A 26,775-nucleotide genomic window follows, 5' to 3' on the forward strand; every position below is an offset into this window, starting at 1 on the left:
AAGAGCTCTTTAGTATCATGGTCACAAGGAGGCAGCAACTCCTGGCCACATGACTGGCGAACGTTTGCTCCGGCTGCAAATCCGGAGGTTTACTCTTCATTTGTTTGTTTTTTCTTTTTTTTTTTTTTTTTAAACTAGGTTAGGGGTTAAGGTAAAGGTGGTAACACAAAAAAAAAAAATAATAACAACAAAAAGGAAAAATAATAATTAAAAAAAAGGGCTCAAGTCCTTACTGCTGGCTCTGAGTTGTGTTCTTGATTTTAGCCATTTTGCCAGCAATAAACAGGGGGGTATTAAAAAAATAAAAACAATTCAGCAACAAATCTTCAAAACATTTCTGTTAGTCACCTACATCAAAGCACTTCCTAGAGGGTATAGATAGGAACTTCACAGGCACTGGGAGTCTGGCATCCCTTCCCCAGCTCTCTCCTTGCACAACCCCACGTTCTCTCCTGGCTCCCTGCCCTGGGAACCTCCCTGTCCTCTCCAGTGACCTGTGCCCACACAGTGCTCAGCCAAGTCCTCCTGACATGAGTGATTTCATCCCTTCACACTCTCAGGGCAGCTTTGTTCTGCTTCCAGTTCAGCTCATCGCAGTTCTTGTGTAATCTGAGCAATCAGGGCTAAGTCTCTGTGGAAAAGGAGATTAATCCTTCCCATGGCTGATCACCTCTGGCAAATAAGTTCAGGAACTTGGTGGGTTCTTTAGCTCAGAGCAGTTCATGTCTCTAGAGGTCATCAATTTATTTTATTTAAAAACCTAGCAAACATTAATTTCTTAAAAGCACAAAGGAACTCAGAGCTCTCAGTGGATTTCTCCTGGAAAAAAAAAAAAAAAAACCCCAAAACCCCATCATTTGTACCTAAGGTTTGCTTTGTCCTTCTACCATATCCCAGAACTGCAGCCTCACAGGTCTCCCATGCCAGTAAAGACAGATAGCAGGTAGTGGCTAGAATTTTATTTCTTAAAGACAAAAAGGGTTACTTGACTCATCACAGACATTCCCAAACTCTTTGATCAGACTTGCACGTGTTAGTAGCACCCCAGAAGCCTTTAAAGGCAGGAACTGCAATTCAAATCTCACTCTTGCTCTAAAAAAGATTTAGGAGATCAGGCTGTGGAACAGAAATACCTCCCAGGACTGGCTCCACGTTGACTTTGACAAACATGCTATTGTAGAAGCCATCATCATAAAGCAGCTATTCATAGAGCAGCTGGAGTCAATACACACAGTGGATAAAATTTTTCTGCTGTGGCTCAAACATTTTGCAAATTGGCAGCTGACAGCACTCTGTAATGAATTTTAAAATACTGGTTCTCAAGTGAGATATCTACCAGCTCAAGATTCATCTGATAACCTGAAGGGAAATTGGATTGATCCCCTGTGTTGGCCTGACTGGAATTCTTACTATGTGGTATTTCAGAATTGTGTTTAGAAGCTGGGAATGAGGCTGCTAAAAACTATTAAATCCAGTGATTAGTTTCCCCACGATGGAATAATTACATGCATTTAAAATTTCTGACAAAACTGTAGTTATTCCTTCACTAGAGATTTTTGAGGGAACTACTTCATTGGGAAAGTCAATTAGTTTGGTGTAAATATCACAAATTGCAGCTTCCATTCTAAAAAAAAAATTGCAGAAGAGACTGCACAAGTTAAAATCAAGGGCAAGGCAGGCTTAGTCTGTGATTGCTAAAAATCCTGCCTGAGCAGTCAGTTCTGACTCAAAGTTGCATCTGATTTGTTGAATTTGGTTTGCTTGGCACACAGAAAGGAAGGCAATGGTCACATCCTGCATCCCTGGCCTGGCCAGGGCACAATTCAGGCACAGCTTTACCCTTTCATGGCCTTTAAGCAAATGTTTCAGGTTTCAAATCAGAGCACTGGACATGCACTAATCCAAGACCCCTCTGAGAAGCTCTAAACACAACCCAGGCATTCACAGCAGTGCCTTCACACCAGAGCAGAGCAGAGCAGAGCAGGAGTCTTGTTTCTGACAGAAACCAGAGAAGGGGAGGATGTGCCAAGATGCCCCAGCAATGAACAGCTTTGGCCATCCTCTCCTTATCCTCTTCCCAAAAAAAAGCAGAGAAATAAAAAGCCTAAAAGCATCAAAAAGCTAAAAATTCAACATCAGTAAAACGATTCCTAAAAAACTATTGATTCATTGGCTTAACTGACTGTCCCAGGGACCAAAGCAAAGATTTTATCAGAATTCTGCAAGGGACACCTGTCAGATCAACATCCCTAATCACAGTTAGTCACTTTACCCCAAACTATTGTTAACCTGTATGAGAAGGCAGGCACCAAATTCTTGGTCTGAAGAAGAAATTGTGCAGGCAAATTACTGATTGAACTGCCCATTCCTTGACAAAGGACACTAAATCCAGGAGATTTAGTAAACATCAGAAAATCTGTGTCACACTGCTTTACACAGAGCTCTTGATTAATCTATCATGTGCTTCCCTTCCCCAAATCCTTCTTCTCAGGGAGCTGACCACAAGAGAGCAGTTAAGAGAAGTGGGTTTCTGATTCTGAAGCAAAGACTGTTGTTTTAGGTTGCCCAACCAACAATCTTTGGGAATCTTCAGCACAAGCAGTTCATTTAGAACAACACACACACACACCACACACACAGAGGATCCTTTCTGCAAGGATTGTCCTGCAGTCACCTTAACTCTCTCCTCTCTCCCTGCACTGCCTTGCTACTCCCTGGAAATCCTGTCATGTCCTTTTCTGGATGTATTTGTATAAAATTTGTCTACAATGCAGAGCCTGAAACTGCCACCAAAAGCAGCAATTCAGCCTTTCTGCACTCAGCTCCCACCTCCAACCTTTCTGTATGCCAGCTCTTCCTGGGATCAGGCACCTGACTGAGCAGGGAACCAATTTGACCAAGAAATAGCCTAAGAAGGGGGTAGGGGAGGCAAATTTCAGCTGAATCGTGTCCCCAGCCTGGTCTGCTCCACGGCCAAGCAGTTCTGTGAGCACAGTGGTGGGGCAGGGACAAGGATGGGAGCCAGGAACTGGGAAGAGAGCTCAATTTATTTCAGTAGCAGTGCCAGCTTAAGATGTCTTCATTAAACTACAGTTGCAGATGCACTAGGTGTTGGAAGCTGAGGTCCAAACACACTGTGTCAAACTCTAAATAAAGGCAATGTACAGACAGAAACCTAAAGAACAACAACAGGTAAGTCTGTGCTGAGAGGTGACAGATTGGCAATCACTTCAGCAGGCCCGACTGTCCTAACTCTTGTGGCATTAAGACATTTAGTCTTGAAGGTTGTTAAACTGTGTTTACCTGGGGGACATGGGCCATGTGTGGCGGATTGGTATATGCAGGTTGAACATGGGAGGGATGAATGGTGAAGACTGTTTGTTGTGCTGTAGGAAAATTGTTTTGTGGAGACTGCGTGTTGGAGCCTGGCGTCATGGAAGGAGGGGTTGGAGCTAGACCTGCGTGGTAAATCGCCGACTGCTGCTGGGGGTTGGCCAGGTGCAGGGCCTGGGCAGCCTGGTGCTGGTGGTGCTGCAAGAAAACACAGAGATCACCTGGGTTAGGCCTGAGGAATTGATCCTGTTAAGGAGAAAGGAGTGGGAAACTGCTCTCAACTCCCAGTCTCTACATGGTGAATTTAAGGATTGCCTGTGCTTGTGGGGAGATTCTTTACAAGACCACCAAGCTCAGCTTGTGCTCCTAAACAGGTAAAAGCATGGAGAATCTGGAGCTGGGAGTGCCTCACAGCTGCAGACAGTTATTCCCAGGAGGGAATTAAGGAATGCAGCACTATTACAAGGACCACTTTGTTGTCAGTTGCTTTGACAAAATCCAATCAAACACTTCCCAGCATTTTTCTGCAATTTCCACTGCACTCATATGAAAGCACTGACACGATTATGATCCTTTCCTGACCCTTTGTCCTAGGTTACAATGGAAAGATGTGCCCAAAAGTTTGTATTCTATCACCATCTGCTGAAACCAGGTGGGGCAATGATTTTTATCTCTGTGGGAGATATCTTCTCCTAAAGAGTCATCCATTAAAAACCAGATGGGACAATGTTCTTTATCTTTTCCACCATCCTCCCTCCAGGAGATATCTCCTGTTAATGGCCATTGAGTCCCAGTGCATGACTGATAAAATTACATCATCCCACTGGGAAATTCTCCAGCACTGGGGAGGAGCCAAGCCTTTCCTACCTAAATAAAAACTGAGATTTGGAACACCAAGGCAGCCCTTACCCACTGGTTTCCAGAGGACAACAGCTACCAGAATTTTCTACAGGATCACTACTTCAACAAGACCACTTCATCTGGACTGCTACCACCACCCTAACTAGCAGGGTGTCAGGCTGTATTCTGACTCTGGCAGTAGTTTTTCTTTTGTACTATAGCATGTATTTTATTTTCCCCTTTTTTCCTATTAAATTGTACTTCTGACTTGGAGTCTCTCACTGGTTTTGATTTGAAAACCATCACACCCTTAAACTAAAACATCCCCCATCCTCTGTGAACAGGGAGAAACGAGCAGTGTGAATCTACTCCAACTTTTTCCTCTCATTAAAACCAAGATACCAACATCAAGCACCAGTCAGTTGCAATCCATCCAACACAAAGTGCAGCACTCAGGCCCTGGGCTGTGTTACCTGCACGGGGCTTGGAGCAGGGTGGCTTCCAGCATGTTGGCTTTGCTGCTGGCCAGTTGGGGTGGCAGAAGGCTGAGGATGCGGAGGATGCGGGTGCAGGGTAGCATTAGGGTGGGCATACTGCTGAGCAAGTGAGCCAGTGGAAACTAGGATGAAAAAGAGAAATATTTAACACCAGGTACAGGACAAGTCACCATCTGCACTTGAAGACTTCGCTACAACTCAGACTGTAAATATATTCCCTCCCCCTTCTAAAGAATAAATGTATTTATCTTGCAAATAGCTGATGATCTTACCTTGCTTTTGTGTAGTTTGGTTTGGCAGGAAAGTCTATAAACAACCATAATTAGACAGTTCATCTTCCCTAATTTGATAATGTAACACATACTACATAGAGAAAAGCAGTATTCCATCTTTTGTTTTGTCAAACAGACCAGTTTCAGAGATCAAATTTATAATTTTCATACAATTTAGGATTTCCTGAGATGTACTTTTCAAAGGTGTTACGAGCCATTTTTATTTCCACCATCCAAAAAAAATTCTTTGGCCTTATACCTGGCTAACCTCACCATGCTACTCTTCTGGAAATTTCTCACAAAACAGTCAGAGGGAAGCACAAACTCTGCCCAGAGTAAATAAACACACCACAGCTGAAAAAACTGAGGCTGCTTGAGCATCAAATTTTTGCTGAAGCCACTTTCTTGTGCTAAAATAACCCATTTTGCCTCTGCCCTCGAGGCCAATCTGTTCTGGATCACCACCATCCTGTGAGCTCCCCAACACTGCCATGGAATTCTTCATTCCTTGAAACGGTAGCAAATAAGGTACAAAATTCCCAAAAAGGAAGAAACTGAACAACAGAAAACTTTCAGCCCAGTGAAGCCACATCTGTTGCTACAGCCGTGCCAGTCTCCAACAACAAACACCAAGTTCCTTCTTGGATCCTGCTCTGGTCTGCTTCAAATGGGCCACACTAAATCCTATTTTTTTTTTAAAGTTTTTGAGGGGATCTAAGCAAGTATGAAAAGCCATAATGACAGCAAATCTTCCTCTCAACACAAAGCATGCCATGGGAAAGCAGGACCCTAAAAATGAGGATGCTTCCCTTATTTCTTTTAGTTCTTGTGCAACAACCAGGCTGTGTCTGCAGCTACTTCTGTGTGTGACAACACGTGTTAATCCCTCTGATGTCACAGCCTGAAAGACCAAGGAGGGTTTTGCTGACAAAGTGCTAAAAAAGCAAACAGCCAAAGAAAACTATCAACCTGCTCCTCAATATTTCCTTCCCCTGTTCCTTATTTGTTTTGGTGCCTTTTGGTCATTCTGAAATTAATTACTGATGAGTATCTACCAGGTTTTTATATATATATATATATATATATATATTTTTTTTTTTTTTTTTTTTTTTTTTAAATGGGGTTGGTATTATATGATAGCATTATCTTGATGGCCAATGCAGTTTTCCTCCAGCCTGGCTTGCTATAAACCTTACAAATCCAAGTTCTAATACATTCCAACTCACCAGAATGTAGAGAGCCAGGATATTTTTGTCTAATTGAGGTTTTTTTCTCCCTTGTGAAGGTTCCTCCTTTAGAAAATAACTGCCTGCCACATTTAACTTAATCCCTGGCAAGCTCTATTAAATCTTCACTGAGCAAATGGCCGAGCAGTGATGAGCAGTTTCAGGCTATTAATGCAGATGAACTAAATTCCTGCAGCCTGGAGTTGATCCTAATGTTCTTATCCACATGTGCAAGCACAGTTGTACATTCTGAGACTTCCTGATTGAAAGGGGTTTCAAAAACACCTCAATATTTCCTAAGCACACTGTCAAAAGCAGCAGGATCTTCTGCCACAGCATTTTTTTTCATGCTTTAAATCCAAGTATTTTTGATTTTTTTTTTTGTATCACTACTAAAAATGTATTTTGCAGCAGCATCCCTGCCATGTTCCTACTTGACTTTCAGACATCTCTCCTCAGACAACACCAAAGTGATCAGTGGCAACATTGATCATTTTTACAGTACCAAGTTTATGTCTTTCTACAGGAGGAAAATTTCTCAACCTCATTATTATACACACTCTGAAGAAGGCCAGAAATTATTACCTTTGTCAAAATAATAGAAATAAATGGAAGGAGGGATTACTTGCTTGCCAAAGGCACGTTAGACCAGCAATCCTCCCAGTGCCTCAACCACAGAGCTGGCAAACCCTGACTGCAAATTAACTCCAACTCCATTCAAGAGGCTTTAAAATGTATATGAAATTTAATTCTGAGTTGTAAGATACTCAAGGCTTCCCACGTTACTTGTTAAGAGCCTCCAAAATAATGTGGGACTCCCTTAAACCATTTGTGCAATTCATACTTATGGCCAAGAGAATAATAAACTCAGTTGTTCTGAAGCAGATATTTCTACAATAAAACTTCACAATAAGGAATTCCTCTCTTAAGACACCACTTAAACCAAGGAATAGCACCCTAAAGAATAGATATAAACCAAGGGGAGGATCAGGTTTTTGTCATAGTGGCAGCTCTTCCAAAACCACCTCATATTTTATCCACAGCTTTGGATTTAAAGCACTGAACTTTTTTATACCGAAAAATATTTATTTCTCTAATTTCTCCTCTCCTTCATTTTGTTTTTAGCAGATCACCCTAATGACCAAATTTATAGAGCTTCCAACCACTTCAGATGCTGCTGCAAATTATGTTTTAATAGTAATATTAAAAGTGCCTTTCAAAAAATGTTATCTGGGCACTTCTCTAAATCCTGGCCAGTCCCTGCACACAAACCAACAACGACTCAGCAGGTCTGAAATGCACTCCCAGTTCAAAATCAGAGTTCAGACTCCAACTCCAGCAGTGTAAGTGGTTTTTCATGTTTAGTTAGTGCAAGTAATTCCTGCCAAGCCAATGAAAACTCCAAGACCAGCAAAGTTGTCAAAGGAGTCTCGTAAAAGTCATGAAAAATTCACCTGCTCAGCCAGAACTAAAACACTTTCCCTGGGATTTTTTTAAAGGAATTTTTGCCTGGTCATCAAAACAGCCCACTACACAAATTAACAGCAAATAAGACAAGACAGGAGGTGAAAAAAACCCCAAAAAGGACTCATTATCCAACATTTTCCCCAGTTGTCAGTATTTTGGAGATTTTCCAAATGGCCACCTATTATCTGAGAATGTGCCAAGAGAGCTCTAGGAAAGGACACACCTTACTGCAAGTCACCACAGCTCATTCCAGCACAAATACACTGTGTTTCTCACCTTGTGTGCCTCAAATTCCTCTGCCTGGGCTGACCTGCTTCACTTCTGCATCTTTCTAATCAAACTGCTTCTCATGTGAGATATTTCACTGCACTGACCTGGCAGGGACACGTGGGGAGGGAAGCGACTCAGTCACGGAATGGGAAAAAAAAAAACAAAAAAAAAACCATCACAGGGACTGAATTACTGAATTCAGTTCTACAGAACTGCACCCCATTTCTGAGAGCAAACAAGAAGTAGTCAGCCACAGAACCCACAGAAGGAGCTGAAATCAAAAGAGGTCAGAGCAGCAGAAATCAAGCAGAACTCCCAGCTACAAGGGAATATGTGAAACCACATCGTGTCATTTTGTAAATTTGTCTTTTCCCTGGAATTTCAATGGTGGTCAGCGTTGGTCATGGTCCAAAGATGCATTGAAGAGCCTATTTTCAAGAACTGACCAGTGAACAAACTTCAAAACTATTGCCAGAGCCAGTAAGATGGTGAGGATAACTACATTTAAAAGACCTGAATGGTAGGAAGCAAAGAAATAGCAAATGTTTCTTTCATCATACAAACATTTCATGTCATTTTACACAGGTAGAGTGGACTTCACTTCAAAGGTAAGCCAAGAAAGGAAGGAGGTTATTGAAGTGATTTCAGTGCACCAAACCAAGAGGAATGAACACAGCACAGGTCAGCACCCTGCAGCCCCTGCTCAGGCAGGGCCAGTGTGGCACAAGAAATACAGGAAATCTGCTCCAGAGGAGATTTTTGGAGAATAAGTGGTTTTTCTCACATCCCTCTTGCATGAGCTAATGCAAAAAAAAAAAACAGAAACAAACAGGAGAGTGCCTGGCATGGGCTGCACAGACTTACAGACAGACACAGCAGGACAGGAGCAAGAACAGAAACACCCTGAGACTGCAACTCCTCCTTTCCCATGTCCTGGGTGAGAGTTCACCCTGCAAGCACCCCCCTCAAACCTCAGCTTCCTCAAAGCTGCTGAACACCAGCAGCCCAGGCAGCTCTCTGCAGCTCTCTGCCTGCCCTGCTAAGTGTGGATGAGCTGGATCAGGCTGCTGTGTCCAGAGAGCACCAGTCCCTCATCCCAGTGATGCTGGCCACCAGCACAGCCCCACTGAGCCAGGGAATGGAACTGACAAAGCTCACCTGCCAAGGGGCCCCCATCTCATCCCTGTCATACAGCCATGACCACAAGCTGCTCCCAGCACTCCTTCTGTGGCAGCTGCACAGAAAACTTCCTCCACCTCGGTTGCAACTCGAGTTATTTCCTCCCAGGGGCTCAAAACTTGAGCTTTTTAAAGGGATGGGGCCCAAGCTACTTCTCCTTTTAGGAAGCTGGTCAGGTGTAAAAGTCGTGTTTGGCTCATGTAAGGGTGCAAGGCAGCTCCCACAGGTTAGAGCAGAGGCTACAGGATCACAGAGTGGTTTGGGTGGGAAGGGACCTTCAACATCACCTTGCTCCACCCCTGCCATGGCAGGGACACCTTCCACTAGCCCAGGCTGCTCCAAGCCCTGTCCAACCTGGCCTGGGACACTTCCAGGGATCCAGGGGCAGCCACAGCTCCTCTGGGCACCCTGTGGAAGGATTTTTTAGAACCCTCTTCTGGCTGCAAATGAAAAGACCGGGTGGTGAAGTAAGAGATTATTCCATATTTAAAATAAACTTTTGAAGAACTGACAACTCAGCTTCCTGTGATCATTTAAATCTGTTCCAGAGCTCCATTCCCTGCCCACTGAGAGGAACCTTCCTGCGTTTTCCACATCCTGGTTTGGTGCAAGGAAACTTGTTCCCTCAATGTCCCATTCCTTTAACATGTGGTTCTTTAGAAAGTGCTTTTCTGTACAATCAAAATTAGTACAAAAAACCCAACTCACTGGCAAAGTAGAAAGAAGGGCCTGTCTCCTTGCTGTATGGTATTTTGGGACATGCTGAATTTGGGAAATAGAAAGGTAAATTAGCCTCTTGCCACGTGCATACTTCCCATCTTCTGGAAAGGTCAGTGTCAGTTTTAATTTTTTTAATTTTTTTTTTTTAAGACTCTAGAACCATGCAGATATTTTATTTACTTAGCTGCTATTAGAGCTAGGTATTTCATTTTACAAATGAGTGGAGATGAAACACAAGTCTCTAGTAAAGCTTCCTTCTTAACTGTGACACTGAGGTCTGCAGTTCTTAATTAACACAAAAAGAAGCCTTATGTCAATTAATGATCTATTACTGTCCACTGTAACAAGAAGGTTAAAATGCAATTATACTAGAGCAGAAACTGGCCCTTGCTTTTTCAGCTATAGCAGTGCCATTCTGAACAGTTCCAAGACAACTTTGGTGACTGGTTCACTCTTAGTCCCTGGAGAATCCTCTGAAGTTTATATTATATCCACCATTGTACTACCAGGGGAATAGAATTTACTCTACTGCTGAGACAGAAACCAGATAAAGTTAGAGACAACACCAGACCAGTAAAACATATGCAGAAAGGGAAAGGGGAAGGAAGACAGGAATGAGAGCACAGAAAACAGGAAATGCATCTGTGTAAAACCAAGGTCTGGTTTTACAAAAGCTCTTAAACACAAAAATTAAGTTTTTCAGAGGACTCCAATTATCTGGAAACAATTCAGCCACATGGAAAACTAACACAAGTTCATTGTCACAGGAATGGACAGATCCACCCTCTACTCAGTAACCAAATTTTCTACCAGCAGCAGAAGCCTGGTGTGGGCTTTGTGTGACACGGGAGCCAAACTGGGACCGTGGCCAGCAAACTCCAGCAGCCCAAGGACTGGGACTGGGAGGCCACCCCGAGCCAGCAGCTGCCAGACAGACACAGAACCTTCTGAACACAAGGTGCAGCTGAGCAGGGGAAGGATGACACCTCCAGGTGGGTGTGTGGCAGGTAAAAAGTGTCACATGCCAAACTCTGCTGGACACGGGCGGCTCCGCAGCTGAGGTGTCACAGACGCTGTTACCGTCTGGCTGGGAAGAAACTTGTTTGGACATTGTCCTTCCCCATTTTGAGGGGAAAACCCCAGTGATCTGAGCACTCCTCTGTCCTGTCTTTAGCTGGGGTTACTGGGACCACGCAGCTCTGCTTCTCTGTCTTGGTTGTGACACTGTGAATTGGCAAGGAAATCCCAGAAGTGCAGGAATATCCCATTAAACAGCATTAGACAAAAGTACTTTGCTTTAAAATGGAAGAGTGCTTATCACCAAGTGTAGGTCACTGTATGTATTTTGGATTCAGCTATCTCTTCACAAGACAGGAAGGAAAACAACCCCAAACGTTTGGCAATGAGGGTGGTTCCCTTAAATCCACAGGAATTTCTCTTGGCTGCCAGGCTGTTACTATTTGCCACAGACTTTCAACTCGTCCCAAACCATTAGTGAAGGTGGAGTTTCAGATCTTACCAGAAAACATTTCACACCTTAGGAAAACTCGATAAGCAGTTTCCCCCCAACCCCCAGGTCTCAGCACAGTAGTTCTTGCAGACATCTTCTCTCTACCACATATGCAGGAGAAAAACTGAGTGAATTTTGCAGGAATAACTCAAAGCAAGCACCAGTACCTTGAAGGATTAAAGGGCAGCATGGCCCACTGAATGCTAGTATCAGTGCTAAAAAGAAGTAATAATATATCTTTTAAAAATCAGATAGCAATTTTAAAGAGCCAAAAGTGAAATTGTTTGAGCAAAATCAAATGCAGGAGCGGTGATTGTTTCTCAGGAAGTTGTTATTCTGTACTTTCAAATTATTTTTTAAGAGAGGACCAGAATCAAAGTGCACAGATATACTCAGTTCAAATGTGGGTAAACTTAAGATTCCCAAAAGACAGAGCAGGAGTTATGGATATTTTCTTATAGTCACTCAGTCAGATGTGAACAATTCCAACATGAGGTTCTTTAGCTCCACAAGCAGCTCAGATTGGTCACCTCTGGCACTCCTGCCTTTTCCCACACATGGATAAATGGAAGCTGAAGTGGACACGTTACAGCTGGACACACTTTGAGGAAGCACAGTCCATCTGGGCCAGGTCTTCAGGCACTCAGCACATGGAAGACTTGCAAAAAAGTGAATTGAGAGGGTGCTGCAGAACATCAGGAGTCATTGCATGTGTCACTGTCACCTTGGAAGGTGAAGGGTACATTTGAGACAATTCATGTTCACTAAACACGTCTGCACAGGGGCAAGAACACACCCTTCAAAAAGCTCTACCACATGGAGTTCATGATCCTCTTGGGTTGAATGGTTTCAGTACCAAAAATTTCAAGCACTCCATCATTTACTGGAAGGTGGGAGAATATTTAGAAGAGTCACCAAGTAGCTACTTGAAAGAACACAGGAGGACAGGCCATTTCTGTTAAATTAGGTGCTCTTGGGAAAGGAATATTTAATTACATGGCAGGAAATACCAAAGAATTCTCAAGTTTGACCCAACTTAAGTTGTTTGCACTGGCAGGTAGTCACATATCTACAACAGACAAGCTGCAAAACCAACACAAAATGAGATCTAACAGTTGTAAGTTAGAATATCAGTGAAAAAAACTATACAGACATCTGATCAAAGCCAAGCAAGGCAACGGGCTTGTACTTCAACGCTGCAGAACCCACTGATTACAGAAGATAAGGATGGTGCACAATGGGAAATTGCTAGGAAGTCACATGCAACCATTCTGAATCAAATCTCAGATTATCTCATGTTTGGTTTTATTTTAATTAGAATTTGAGAGGAGGGTTTTCACCAATAAAGGTCTGAAAGCCTTTGATCATTTGCTTTATCGGAATTCTATTTAATCTAATCAAAAAGCAAACAGAAGATCTGTTTACATGGACACCTCAAGCACAAGAGTTGAAAAGATCAAAGTAATACAATTAGCAAGGACCTGGGAGAGAAAGATTAATCTCTACAAGTAACTTCCATTTCAGCTTCAGCATAAATAAGCTCAAATGTTCTTCCTCCAAGTGTCAAAATAAGTTATTTTTGTTTCTTAACTCTGTTACCACACCACTGCAGAGATCTGACAGGATGTTTTCAGATGGGTAAGACACCTCTTAAAATCAGAATTAATTTCCCACTAAACTCCAGATTCTCTGTAAGTTTTCATGACATGTCATGGACTTCCATTAAGTAGTGTGAAACTAAGCACCCGAAAACATACAAAGATGTCTAAAGGTACAGAAAATCTTTTATTAGAATCTAAGTCAATAATATACGTGACCCAATAAAACTTTTCCTCAGATGCTATAACAAGTATTGAAATGCCATGTTTTCAAGAGACCATCTGCTGTTTTGACATTTTATGACAATTTCCAAGCCTTAAACAACCTTGACTCTACCTCTTTCAATAGCATGTTTTGCAGTGAACTCTTTTTCCTCCAAATTGGGCCTTGATTTATCATACATTTATAATGCTTTAGAAAGTTCTTGCACATTTTACTTTTGTCACAAGGTAACCCACATTTTCAGCACTTCACTGTAAGTGAAAAATGCCCATCTGATAATGCTAGAGACTAATTGTCCAAGTGAGAGCAATACATGAGCTGTTCCATTTACTTATTCTTGACTTACCAAATGAGAAAGGTAAGCAACACATGGTTTATTTTGCTTAAACAGCAGTGTTTCATACTGTTAATAATGCCAGTAGTATCATAAAGACAGCATTTCACTAGTTGCCAGAACTAAAGTCAAGTTTGAAACTGAGGTCATAACCTTGCAATAAAACAAGTAATCAAGGAACAAACAAGGGATGATGTATCAAGAGCATCAAGAGAACTTGAACAAACTTCTTTCAGCAGATATTCTTTAGCAGCTCCCAGGTTGAAATCTCATCTTGGTCACTGGTATCCTACTGAAATCAGCACACTTGAGTTTTCATTTGAACCAGCTGGCTTAGTTTTCAATGCTCTGCTCATCCTCATCATCACCATCTTATGAAATATAAACCACATCTACTGAATGATACCCATGTCTGAAGGCTGAGATTAAATACATCCCCTGCACAAGGTAAGGACTTAAAAAGTTACATATAACACAAAACGTTTCCTACCATACATAGCATGTGTCTGTTCATGCGCACCGTACTGTGTTGCAGAGGAAGATACTAAACCCGGCTGTGCGTGTGCTGGTGGGGCCATCATCCTAGCGTTGCCCTGTATTACAGGGCTATAAACATGAGGATGCTGCAGGCAGAACAAAGGAAAAACCACACAGTTAATTGGGGGATTACTCCAAAGAAACTTTTTGTCATCTAAACAGTTGTGATTGAAGCAGAGGCAGCTCAGCCTTGCTCAAACGCAGGGCGAGCTGAGGATTTCTCACTGTTGTGATTGTCCCAACTGCTTCCAAAATTTAAGGGCTAGAAAATGACAGAAAACATGGGCATATCCAGTTTTTGCCACTCTGATAATGCACCAAGCTTGTACATTTATCCAATTACACATGTAGATTTAACAGCCTTTGAAGTAAGAGCAGTCCACCAAGTAAGTTATTTTTAGAACACTTAACCAGAAGATGTGCTGGCCACGACCTAAAGAAATTCTTCAAAGAGCTAAAAAACCATATCAATAATAAATGCCAACTTCTAAACTGACCTTAAAATTCATTAGGACATTAAAATTCATTAGGACCTTAACATTTGTTACAGGCTTTGAAGCACATTCCAAGATCACCACATGTGCTCCAGAACACAGAAACTCTTCAGGGTGACTTAGGACTGGACACAAGGGGGTTATTTAGCTCTGAGCCACTTCATTATTTGTGCTTGCATTGATCAGGAGCATGGAAAGGAGTCTTACCTGAGATTGGTAGTGTGGCACATGCTGCACAAGAGGCTGATTAGGAAACTGTTGGGGGCTATATGCAACATATTGTGTAGAGTAAGCAGGTGGAGTAGCTACAATTGGAGGGCCTGCTGCAGAGGCAGGATGCATCATGGTGCTCTGGTGGTGTTGGTCTTGCCGCTGCTGGGGCATATTTGGTACTGGAAAACAAAGATTTGTCTCGTGTTAGAAACACAGAGAAAAAGTTTGGAGCTTCCTGAAAGGTTCTACATTGTAATAATGTTACTGGGACCATGTGGAATATCCTCACCCCACACCTTTAACCATGGGTTAGAGCTCTGTCAAAAAGGAACAGTGTGAAGGAGTTTCTCCAGGAAGCACATGATTTTCATCACTGCTGGGCTGAATATCCACAGCCACAAACCCAGCCCTGCCTTTTTGTGAAGGAAGAAAGGTGGAGGGAGAGAAAGACTGACAAGAATCAGAAGTGGAAGAGAAAGGTTATATCAGGATACCCACATTAACCAATTAATCCTAACCCTTTTAAAAGGCTTTTTCACCCTCTATGGGAACAACTCAGACACTGTTCCATCATCTGGAAATCTGAATCTTTATGTTAAAATGACTTGTGCTCATGGCTGAGGAGAGCACAATAAAGGTTTCCATGCAGCCACAACTTGAGGTATTCCCATCTTTTGAGCTCTGTGTTACCCCTCAGGGCAGCAGAAAGCAAATTTTAGGTCACAGACAACACTGAGAGAGACAGAATCTGTAAGGAGTAGGAATAATTAAGAGGGAAGAAAGATGAAAAGAGCACAGCAGTGTGGGATCACCTGAGCTCTCCTGGAAAGGTGACCACCCAACTGACTTGGAACTAACTAATTCAGCCTACAAACATGGACATGGGAGATCCAGGAGAGCTCCAGGAGAGCTCCAGCTTCGTGCAGTCAGGCTGCAACTATTAACTGAGTATCTCAAGGGGCAATGCCCCAAATCCCTCAGGGAGAGGAGAGGGAAATGTTGAAAACACCAGTAAATTCTCTCAATAATTTTATTTACACTGCAAGTCAACAACAGAAAGAAGTAAATACAGGAGGCAACTTGAACAGTGCAAAGGCACAGAGCTGTAACCCAGGCAGCTCCCTCAGGGCTGTGCTGCACACAGGTGGATATGCAGAAATACTGGAAATTAAAGAAGAATTCAGAATTGGAGCTGCCTCACCAAGCCAGCACTCAGCAATGCATTTCAGATTAAAACAGTGTTACCAACCAGATTTCAGGGGTGAGGCCACAGTGAAGTTACTGTGTTTTAACACAGAAATACACTGCAGGGTTTTGTCTCCCCTAGGTTGATAAAGGCCACTTGTTTGTTTCTAAACAGCAGCAAGCAATTTCCTCTGCAGTGACTGGAGCTGCAGTGCTGGTCCTGCCCTGCAGCTCTGGCTGCCACTGCAGATGCATTCACTGGGTACAGCTGCAGCATTCCCTGGAACAGGAGCAGAACAAGAGCAGCACTTTCTGCTCCCTCACTGCCCTGCCCAGCACAGGGAACATCTCACCACCCATGGTGACTCCACAGCCACGGCTGTCACTTAAACATGTGGCATTGTCATTGTTAGTCCAGCTGCTCAGTCTCTGGGGCAGCAGGAATGAGCAAGAACAAACTGGAAGCAGCTCTTTCCAGAAGAGCAGCAGAGCAATCTTTTCCTGAAGAAATAGTGACTCTGCATGTTGTTAAAAAATACTTCTATTAAAGCACCAGTTGGGGCACTGCTGCAAACCAGTACAGAAAACCAGCAGAGAAGCTCCCTTTAAACAAAGCTGTAATATTTATGAAATATAGGAAATTATCAGCTCACCCTAATGTAACAGAGACATTTTCCTGTTTGTCAAATCAGATTCCAAACCAAGCAACCCCCCATTACTCAAACCTGGCATGTTTTGGCTGAATTAGTTTATCTAAAAATCCATTAGTATTTCCACTTACATCCTTTTATTAAAAACAGCATTTAAAATATTGATTGAAACCAAATTACCATGGATTAGAAAACACACAAACATTTGTCATTTAGCCATGCTGCATGCAGACTGAGAACCAAACAGGCAGTATTATTCTCACCTTTACCTGCTCTATATGTCTTGGCTTGGTTCACTGGCATGGGCGTCATGGGAATAGGATACAAAGGCTGAAACAGAAGAAGTTGAAGGTATGATACTCCTTTAAAAACTCACTGTGTGCTGGGGTGGGGGCCCCACTCAGCTTTGATGTGTTTCCCTCTGCTCTGTTACATGGTTTAGTGAACTCTGCCTAACCTATGAGATTTTCTTGGATCAGAGTCATTAAGTCAGCACGGACACACAACTAAGACCAGATGGTTGGCAATAGCCAGCCCAGGAATGCTACTGCAGGCACTGGCTCAACCTGACAGCCTCACAGCAGCTTTTTGGTACAAAGCTGAGCCAGGACAGGGTCAGGCTGGGTATTAGGGGAAGGTTCTTCCCCCAGAGGGTGCTGGGGCACTGCCCAGGCTCCCCAGGGAATGGGCACAGCCCCAGAGCTGCCAGAGCTCCAGGAATGTTCAGACAATGCTTCAGGGATTGTTGGGGTGTCTGTGCAGGGACAAATTTTGGGCTGAAGATCCTTGTGGGTCTCTTCCAACTCAGGATATTCCATGATAATGGAGCTAGATTTGAAATCCCAGTGATCCCTACAACAACCAGAAACCAGTGGGACGCAGCTGGAAACAAAGGAACAGCTGCAGAGTGAGACTGTGCTTGGAGGACTGGGAGGAAACCTGCACAGATCCACAATAAATGTGGGCTGCTGGCATTTACAAGTGTTTGGGATTATCTGAACATCCAGATTGAGGGAGCACTGGGAAAACTCAGTATTTACACAGCCAAAACTCAACAACAAGGTGATTTATATTTACAAGAGCTGCACTATTTCACTGTTTTAACTCAGAGCTCCCAAGCTGCAACAAGCTGACCTTTAAAGCCCTTCCCACCCCAACCCATTGCATGATTCCTAAATCTGCTCAGCTTCCTGAGGATCTCAGTGAAGTGTTGAGGAGTTTGCAGCACTTTACCTGCACGCCTGGACTCACTGGAACCGGGTACATCATATTTGGTGCAAAACAAACAGGCTGAGTGTACACGGGGGTTGGCTGCTGGTGCCCCACCATGGAGGGGCTGGGCTGAGCTTGAGGACGAGGGGAGGTTGGTGTAGTAGAAGGTTTCGGCTACAAACAGAGGTGAGCAATATGGATATGGCAAGGTTAGTTTGAGTATCCTCCAAGGAAAAGGTTGGCTTATAAAGATCTACTCAAAGGCACTGTTAAACAGCATCAAATCACTTACTTGAGCAAAAGATCGGGGGTTGAACTCTTTAGCATTAGGATTAAGTGTTGATTTTCTAACTTGCCTAAACATAAAGAACAAAAAATTAAGTTTGGTATTATTCTTTTACAGGAGTATCTGCAATTAAGAATTTAAAAAACACCTCATTTCCATCTGTGAGTCAGATTTTTGAGAAGTCAAACACTCTGTGGCATGCAAAAAGCCACTCTCATTGAGGGACTCTTATTACAACTATCCACAAATGTTTTCCAGTTGATACCACAGCTCATGTGAGCCAGGAAAATATGGAAATAAGCTTTTAGATGTGAACTAGGCATCCACAGGACCAGAGCTCTGCACTGAGCCAGGAGATGACTTTCAGGGCAGTCCCTTCCCCTGTTGTTCCTCCTGTGTAACAGCACTTAGAGCCAGGAATGTGTCACCCAATCCTGACTTCTACACAAGGCCTGATATTAATAAAGATGTGCTTATCCCAAAAGGCACCATTACTCACTCAGAAGTATCCTTCTTCTCTTCTTTATCCTCTTTGTCTTGTTTACTTCCAGGCCCAGATGTCTGCACACCTTGGGAGGTCACCTCAGGCCCTCGCTTTTGCTCAGAGCTGTTACTCATGGAAGGAGAAATACTGGGACTGTTGGGTTTGCTACTGCCACCATTGGAGTTGGTGTTACTGCCAGCTTCTATGATAGATTCTTTAGGGGTGGATTCTGTCTTTTCTTTAACTACATCCCTTGATTTTTCACCTTCTCGGGTTTTGTTCAGCAGCTGATCCACTGCATCTGAAGAGGAACTGGACTGTAACTGGAAAAACCCAAGGGATATATTCAGTAAATTGATTCAAAACTCAGGAGAGACCATCTAATGCTGTCACATACACAGAATAAAACACAGCCCCACAAGCCTCAATCACCTGGAAATGACCTTTTAAAACACACATTTCCATTTCTACCAGGAAAGAAATCCATGGCACTGACAGTGTTTAAGCTGGCACTGTGTAAGGAGCTCTTCAGCCACTCAAGTGACCTGTATGTTGATTAGGGTGTGACAGGAAAGCTTCAGACAACCCTCTGGACTCTCCCCTGAGTGATTTAACAGCACCACTTGAAAAGCTAACCTGATTTAATAAACCCTTATAACCAGGAAATAAGTAATAGGAATTCATCTTCAATTTTCCTCTGCAAAGCTCTTCATTTAATTTTGCAACAGCTCCTCCATATGGAGTGTGAGATGATTATTTCTGCCTAATGATCAAACAGGTTTCAAGTCCTGTTTTCAGTCTAGAGTCAATATTCACATTTATGTGCATTAGGCAATTATACAAACAAGAGTCAGCATCGATTTTATAACACCTAACATGAATTCTTACAGATATTTTCATAAATTAAGCAAAAATATAAAGACTTGTTAATTTATACAGTGTGTTCAATTCATTAAAATAATCTGGATGCACATGAGAATGATGACACCATTAACAGAGAGAAACTTACCCTAAAGTCATTCTTAAATTTCTTTAAATCATCAATCTGTTTTCTATGCTCTGAAACAATTGGAGAGACACCTGCCAAATACAAAATCAACATTGTCCAAGCATTTCTAATACAAGTTTTATACACATTACTAAATTTGCAGAAAGAGAATGGTTTTGCAGATACAAAAATGAACTCCAGTGCTTTATTTTGGGTTTTAATTTGGTACAATTCCATGACCTACGTGTATGAGCACACAGGAAGCCTCTGTGAAAGCAGAGCATTACATAACTGATTTATCTTTAGTTCTGATGCACCACACCAAGGCAGAAGCCCCGAGGTGCAGGGACTGCAGAACTCACTGAACACAAAGAACATGCAACAAAACCCCCAACCCAACCTGTGCCAGCATTTCAAACACAGCAAGTGAAGGAGAAACACTCAGCAAGGTGAGTTTTATGGTTAGACTCATCCTAAAGGTCTCTCCAATGAGAGAATGAATGAATCTCCTTCTCAGTTTAACACCATGGGAAGATTTTGTTTTTTGAGAACTGAATGAACAAACAGTGCTACAAACAAATGTAAGGCATAATAAGAAAAAGCACAGTTAGAAAAGCTCTGCTGACCACGATGCTCAGAAGTATTGTGAGCACAGCTCTAAGCAGAAACACTTTCAGTCCAAAGGCAGCTAAAAAGCAGCTCTGTGAGCAGGGGAAAGAAAGAAGGAGGGGAAAAAAGAAAAAAACAAGTGAAATCACACCATCCACATGAGCATCTCTACACTTGGTGTTGATGGAATGAGTCACAAACAACATTTCAAAGTGCCACTTCACAACTACATGACCAAATTTCACTGCAGAACACCAGACTGCCTCCAAGCCTTCCTTAAAATGCCAATTAAAGCAGCCAGGACAGCAGGTTTAGTGTGCACAATTCCTACAGCACTCGAGTACATGAAAGCTTTGGATACAAACCTTTGTTTTCAGGTTTAGAAAAACTAGGAGAAGTCTCACTTGGCTTTATATTCTCCTTGTTTCCAGCTGCAGAATTTTGCCTCTGGTCCTGAAGCCTGGTATCTTTAGCTGGAAAAGAAATTGCCAAAGTTATTCTCTTCTACACAACTCCAACTGAACAAAGAGGGAAGGCAAGAAACAGGGGAGAGATTTAACCATTTTTAGTTTGAAAAACCTTTTAAGTTACACACTTTCTGCTACCTAGTTGGTGCCTAGAAAATCATTCTCCCTCCCTTCCCATCCTACTGTCAAATGGAAAAAATCCCAATTAAACTCATCCCTCTCATCATACACAAAATTTTAATTAGGCTGAACAAACTATAAACTTAGAGCCAATTATTTTCAGCAGTCCATGCTCTTCATACAGAATGCTACAAAGATTTGAGAGTTCTTAGACATTTGACTGTGCTCCTAAATGGTTTTTTTCCCCCCATTCCTTTTTCTGTGCTCAAAATATTCTTTGAAACCTGGCCTGCATTTCTTTAATATAGAAAAGAAAAACTCAGCTTGGAAAAAGAAATCCTCAATTAAGCCAGACACCTATAAACCCATATTCCTTAAGGGCAAAATAAACTAAGAATAAAGACTTCTCAAAGAGCCTGTCTCCAACCTTATTTTAAAGCTGGAGAAATGGGAATTCACAGTAAAATTTCATGCATCCCAAATTTTCCCATCATTCAGCAGCAGCCCTGCTCTTGCCTAGGCCCATTCCTTGTGAGGAATTTGGGAAAGGAACATTTGCAAGGTGGTGAGGTCACTTACCTTCATTGGAAGGGGTGACTGCTCTGTTGGATGCAGGGCTGGCAGGTGTAGGAGAGGCAGCTGGAACAGGCATGGCAACAGATTCAGTGGGAATAGAACCAGGCTGAGGAGAAGGCAGAGCTGGTCCCATGGGAGTGCTGCTCTGCCTTGGAGACCTAGGCCTGTGTGTTTTAGGGGATAATCTTGGAACTAGAAACAAACAGGAAAAAGCAGTTATAGGATGAGCTTCTCCATCTGCTCAGCAGTTTGTTTTAGTTTTAAAATGGCTAAAAACATGCTTTGAAACACTTTGTGAGACATTATATGGTAACTGAAAACCTGTTTACCTTTCAGGCACATCTAGTTCTTTACAATGCAGCATTTCAGATAATGGGGTGATTTCTCTGCAGAATGTCCCCCAAAATTTATCAGTGCCCTCTAGTCCCACCAAGAATTTGCAAAATGCTTCCCCAAATCCCCAGTAGTACAACTACAACAGCTCACATCAACCCAGTTTCAGGCAGAACACAAAAGGTGGTCAGGTCTCCACACAAAGAGATGTAAAACATTTTTTAAGAGGGCTGAAAAAACACATCCATTTTACAGTGTCCTCTTTTGGAGGTCTGCCAGCTGGAAAAAAAACAACACAGCCTATTGAAAAAAAAAACTTCTTTTAGGTGTATTTTTGCCCCTGTGTTAAAGAAGCAAGGAAAGTTGTGTGTTCTTTGAACAGTAATTGTAACTCCTGCTTCCTGCTCATCCCACTTGTGCTTTTTGTCACATATTAATCCCAGTGAGTGAGCAGAAAGGCAGGTAAGTGGTTTAACAGTGTATGTTAATAATGTATTAACAGGGAAGATGAATCACAAATAATGCCACAACAGAAGAGTTGAAGTTTTTTTCACAAGGCAACAAGTCTATGTGGGTCTAATTTATACATTCTTTCTGAGAAATGTGTTCCCACTATGCTCCTCTAGAATTCTGCCCTGCTAAAAAATACCCAAAAAGTACCTAAAAAGGACCAAACTGCTGCTCTCTTGCCCTCAAGGAAACACCCAGCTCCTGACAGCCCACCAGAGCATGGCCTCAACTCAAGAACTCTACACTAGACCTGTGGCACAAGACTGAGCTTTAAGTCAAATATTTAAAAAAATATATAATAGCTGGTTAAAAAAAAAAAAGACTCTCACTACAACTGCTCCTACAGTAGCCAAGAACAACATCACCACTTAAAATCCATGTAAATTTTAAAGGAGAAACACATCCAGCTTAACTTGAGTATCAATTCTTCTGCTAACACCAGCCTTCCTCTGCCCAAACACCTCCTTCATTTGCAAACCACAACCCAGCCACACTGCCATAACCAAACTCAGGGATGCAGTGGCAAATCTCTAAGAACTCCTCCAATAAATCCCCTAGAAATGAACCCTTTCAACAACTAATTCCCAAACTTTTCCTTCCTCTCTCTTCACACAGCACCTGACTCTACAGTTAGGACAATATTGCACCAACTCTCACTCAGCTATCTGAGAACCTCCTTCTCCCACTCCAACTTTAGCCCAATATTTGATTATTCAGAGCCTGAATTGCTGGAAAGGCAGGATTCTGCTGAGCATTCCCACTCTAAGGATCCCCCTGCAAGCCATCTGCAATAAGCCAAGCTTTACCTACCCCCACTGACAACTGATGACCACGTCCCACCTGAAGGGCTGCCTCGTGCCACTGCAGCAGTAGATGCTTCCCCAGGTGCATTATGAGATACAAATTCTAAGCCACTTGAAATTGTACCCCTACCAGTAGAGACTCTGTGACCTCGAGGGTGCCGTTGAGCCTTTGGAGACATCCGTGGAGGCCCTGAGGAAAAAAAGACAACCCCACACAATAAGTGCTTAATGTCCACCAAAAAACCCCCAAATATCTCTTCTTCAAAGTGCATTTAATCTTTAAACTCTTAATAAAGCAGCAACAAAATCAAGCAGTTGGTATTGATATCCTAAAAAAGCCAAGTCATTGGTCCAGCCAGGTTGCCTGGGGCAGCTCCTGGGTATTCAGAGGCTTTATCAGCACTGAAACAGGTGAGCAAGGCTTGGATTTAAAATATTTCAATCCAAGCATCTACCACTGCCAAGCCATAAAGGTCAGTGGTGCAGCTGCCCCTGGATAAGCACAGTTCCAGGCTATCAAACATTTTTCCAGAAAATAAAAAATTCCCAGTGCTTTTGTCAGGTGGTCAGTGATCCCAACCATTTATAGTCACCACTGGCTGACCAATGCTCTTGGGGAATTTCAGCAGAGCATTCTCTGCAGCGAGGCTGAATTGCCTGCAGCAGGTCACAATTCATTTACAAGTCAGCAAAAACTGCAACTAAACAAGGGATTGTTATCCCAAGGTTCAAGTCATGCATGTTTAACACCAGAAGCCAAAGTCATAAGTGAATACAGGAATTCTGCACAGCCTGTACAGCTGCCACACCACAGTTATGCTCAAATCTAAGCAGCAATACAGTTCTTACATCCTAATAAACATTTTCTTTACAGGATTAGACTCAAAAGTTGATACTTCAAAAGGAGAAACTGTGTGAACAGAATCTGGCTGATTGCAGTTCATTTTTAACGTGGGTCAGTAAAAGGGTCAAGTTCAGATAATGGCTTTTAGGTTTCAGAAAAACTTCTAAAATACCAAGTACTTCTCCAGTTACATAAATCTTTACATGTCAGCTTCTATTTTAACCAAGAATCTCCAGTCCACCTCAATACAAATTACATACAAGTATTTGAAAGAACACACATTTCCCAGGAATAATCTTGCAGCAGTAGGAATTAAACATTGCAGTAAGCAGCACTGCATGCCTGACAAACCAACCACAAGTGCTAGGAAATATTTCAATTTGCAGGTGGATTCTCAGTTCCTTACTCCAGAAAGAAAACACAATAAATGGACAGTAGGCCAGACAGATGTGGCTACCACCCACTTTTTGGTTAGGAGCATTTCCCAGTGTTCCTGCTCAGTCTGAGGGATCATTCCTCTCTCTCCCACAGCTCCAGTGGAGCCAACTACAGCACCCACTGCAACTTTCCAGCTCAGTATAACCACACTGCATTTTCTAGGCTTGCTACACCGTGTTGTGCAGGGTTTAAGTGCACTTGGAATAAAAATTATAAACCATGTTCCTCATTGTACCCTCCCAAGACAAATTTAGTTGGGATAATTCTGCATACAGCTACCAAAGACTCACAGGTCAGCCTTTCTCTGTGTATTATTGAGCTGATTTATTGTTCTGAAGAAAAATTTCCTACAAATTCACCTTTGGAGCAGCTCATCCTACCCCATTCCACAGTTCACTTCTCTGAATACAGCATTTTTATTGTCATTATTGTCACTGGATGCTTTATAAGAGGGGATTCAATGATTTAGTGATGCTTTTTGTGGAACAACTGTGTTAAAATTGGTATTTTATATAAATTTATAGTCCTAAAAATGCTCTCTAAAGTTATCAGGTCCTGCATGTTGCTGTTGGTTAATTTAAGACACTGAGCAGCGTTTACAAAGCTGAGTTTAATTTCATACCAAACTTGGGAAATTTCACAGCTTTCTTTCGTTTTTGTAAAGCTCTTCAAATCAAACAAACAAAAAAAAAACAAAAAAAAAACCAACCACCAACCAAACCAACAAAACAAACAAAAAAAAAAGGTTAATAGAAATAGTCTGATAAACTAAAGTTAAACACAAATTACAGGTTAAGTAATGAAGAGGAAAACAAAAAAAAAAAACGACAACACAACAACAAGAAAAAAAAAACCGATTGTCAATAATTAAAAACTCACGGAGGAGTTAAAGACGAAACAACAAAAAAAAAATTAAAAAAAATAAAAAAAATAAAAAAAAAAACACATGAACAAATTGTGGTATATTGTACCTTCTGAAGACATGCGTTTAGGCATAGTAGAGACAGGAGCTGGAGAACCATGAGCAGAGGGGTGAGACGGGGGCCTGGAGGGCCGCGAGGGGGGCCTGGAGGGCGGCCGTGTAGGGGTGGCTGCCCGAGGTGGAAGAGAGTTGGGACCTGACTGGTAGCGAGAAGGTGGGCGAGAGGAAGGAGATGGGCAAGGCGATGGCCAGGGAACACCTGACAGAACAAATGATATGAAGGAAAGTATAAAAACTAAAGAAAAAAAAAATTTATGGGGGGGTTTGGGGTTGGGGTGTGGGATAAAGGGGAAGGGAGGTCAACAGAAAAAAAAAAAAAAAAAAAAAAAAAGTAAAATATGACAAAATGATTTTTTTTTGTTGTTTTTTTTTTTTTTTTTTTTTTTTTTTTTCCCACGGTTTAACCCTTTGGGGATGGATTGAGGTGGTAATTGAGGAGATTAAAGTTGTTGTAGGGTTGGGTTTGGCTTGGTTTTGGGTCAAATTGAACTTGTGAATGGCACAGGCTCCCCAAAGGGTTAATTAGGATCTACAAACACTACTAAGGAATAGACAGTAAAGTTTGATCTGTTAGCCTGGCATACCAATGCTCCACAGCACCCAGCACTCCACAAGGTCCTTAACAGCTACCAGAGGTTCTCAAACAGCTGTTCACAAACAGTACTGACCACACAAACTGCTACTTTCAAACCAAATGGTGAGTAAATATCCATCTAGGAGCTGGATCTTTACAAAAACCAGCGGTGTTCAGTGTCTGAATCCTGACATTTCTGCCTTTATCACTTAGCTGAGGTACTAATGCAGGATTTTAATCTAGGTTATAGGGCTCATGGTTTCCAAAGCAGAATTAATTGAATTTACAAGCCATTCTGAATATTTTAGGTCTGTGATGTTGATTCAGCAGAGTAATAAGGTGAGAGAAACCACAAATACTACAGACAAATTTCAAGGTTAGCATTGTTTGGGCAAGGCTCAGGTGTCCATCCTTTATACAGCTGACTCTGGCTTTAGAAAGGAAGGCTCACTTACCTTTAGATGCTTCTCAGACTTCCTCTCCAGACAGAACACTTGAGTATTACACATTTTTCATTTATTCACAGCAATTTATTACGATAGCATTTTTAAATTCTACAAATAATGCCTTGAGGACAGGCCACTGCTGAATTCCAGAAATGGTGTTTGGCTTCTGGGACACCAATTCCTGCCATGCAGTGCCTGCTGATGCCTGCTTAGAAATACTCCCCATGAGTCCAGCAGAAAATACTCAAATACCCATTTGGAGGGAAGGCTTTGGATTCCTTTTTTCTAACACTGTTTTTGTTTCCCTCCTCCCATTTTCATGAAGTCAGCAGTGGCTTTATTCTTTTCCAGAAAGGAAGGAGAGCTTCCTCCTGCCACTGCCTTTCACCAGGTGTCAGCACTGCTGCTCCTCCACACAGAGCTTTGCAGTGCTGATGCAGTTTTTCACCTTTAAATCCACACAGTGCACCATCATCTAAGACAAAGGTGTTTGAGGAGGAAAATAAATGACATTTCTGCTCTGCAAAGCCACAGACAGCACAGTGCAATGACTGC

General features: G+C 42.2%; 1 protein-coding gene across 28 annotated transcripts in view; it reads right to left on the reverse strand.

The window, feature by feature from the left end:
- Positions 1-26,775, reverse strand: part of ATXN2 (ataxin 2) — a 49,757-nt gene that overhangs the window by 1,671 nt on the left and 21,311 nt on the right. For 2 of the 28 annotated variants that reach the window (XM_056504761.1, XM_056504763.1), the window contains exons 10-22: positions 25,190-25,399; positions 22,944-23,126; positions 21,294-21,482; positions 20,493-20,600; positions 19,540-19,610; positions 18,546-18,853; positions 18,053-18,116; positions 17,782-17,934; positions 16,818-16,878; positions 14,708-14,892; positions 13,990-14,092; positions 4,647-4,792; positions 3,304-3,531 (exon numbers count right to left, since the gene is read on the reverse strand). In XM_056504761.1, the coding sequence (XP_056360736.1) occupies positions 3,304-3,531; positions 4,647-4,792; positions 13,990-14,092; positions 14,708-14,892; positions 16,818-16,878; positions 17,782-17,934; positions 18,053-18,116; positions 18,546-18,853; positions 19,540-19,610; positions 20,493-20,600; positions 21,294-21,482; positions 22,944-23,126; positions 25,190-25,399 (2,009 nt within the window). Of the gene's footprint in view, positions 1-944; positions 3,532-4,646; positions 4,793-13,959; positions 14,093-14,707; positions 14,893-16,811; positions 16,879-17,781; positions 17,935-18,052; positions 18,117-18,545; positions 18,854-19,539; positions 19,611-20,492; positions 20,601-21,293; positions 21,483-22,943; positions 23,127-25,189; positions 25,400-26,775 lie in introns of those variants that run through there. The other 26 variants (XM_056504760.1, XM_056504759.1, XM_056504768.1 and 23 more) reach the window with 20 other exon arrangements.

This window comes from Oenanthe melanoleuca, chromosome 15, assembly GCF_029582105.1.
Source record: "Oenanthe melanoleuca isolate GR-GAL-2019-014 chromosome 15, OMel1.0, whole genome shotgun sequence".
Taxonomy (NCBI): Eukaryota; Metazoa; Chordata; class Aves; order Passeriformes; family Muscicapidae; genus Oenanthe; species Oenanthe melanoleuca.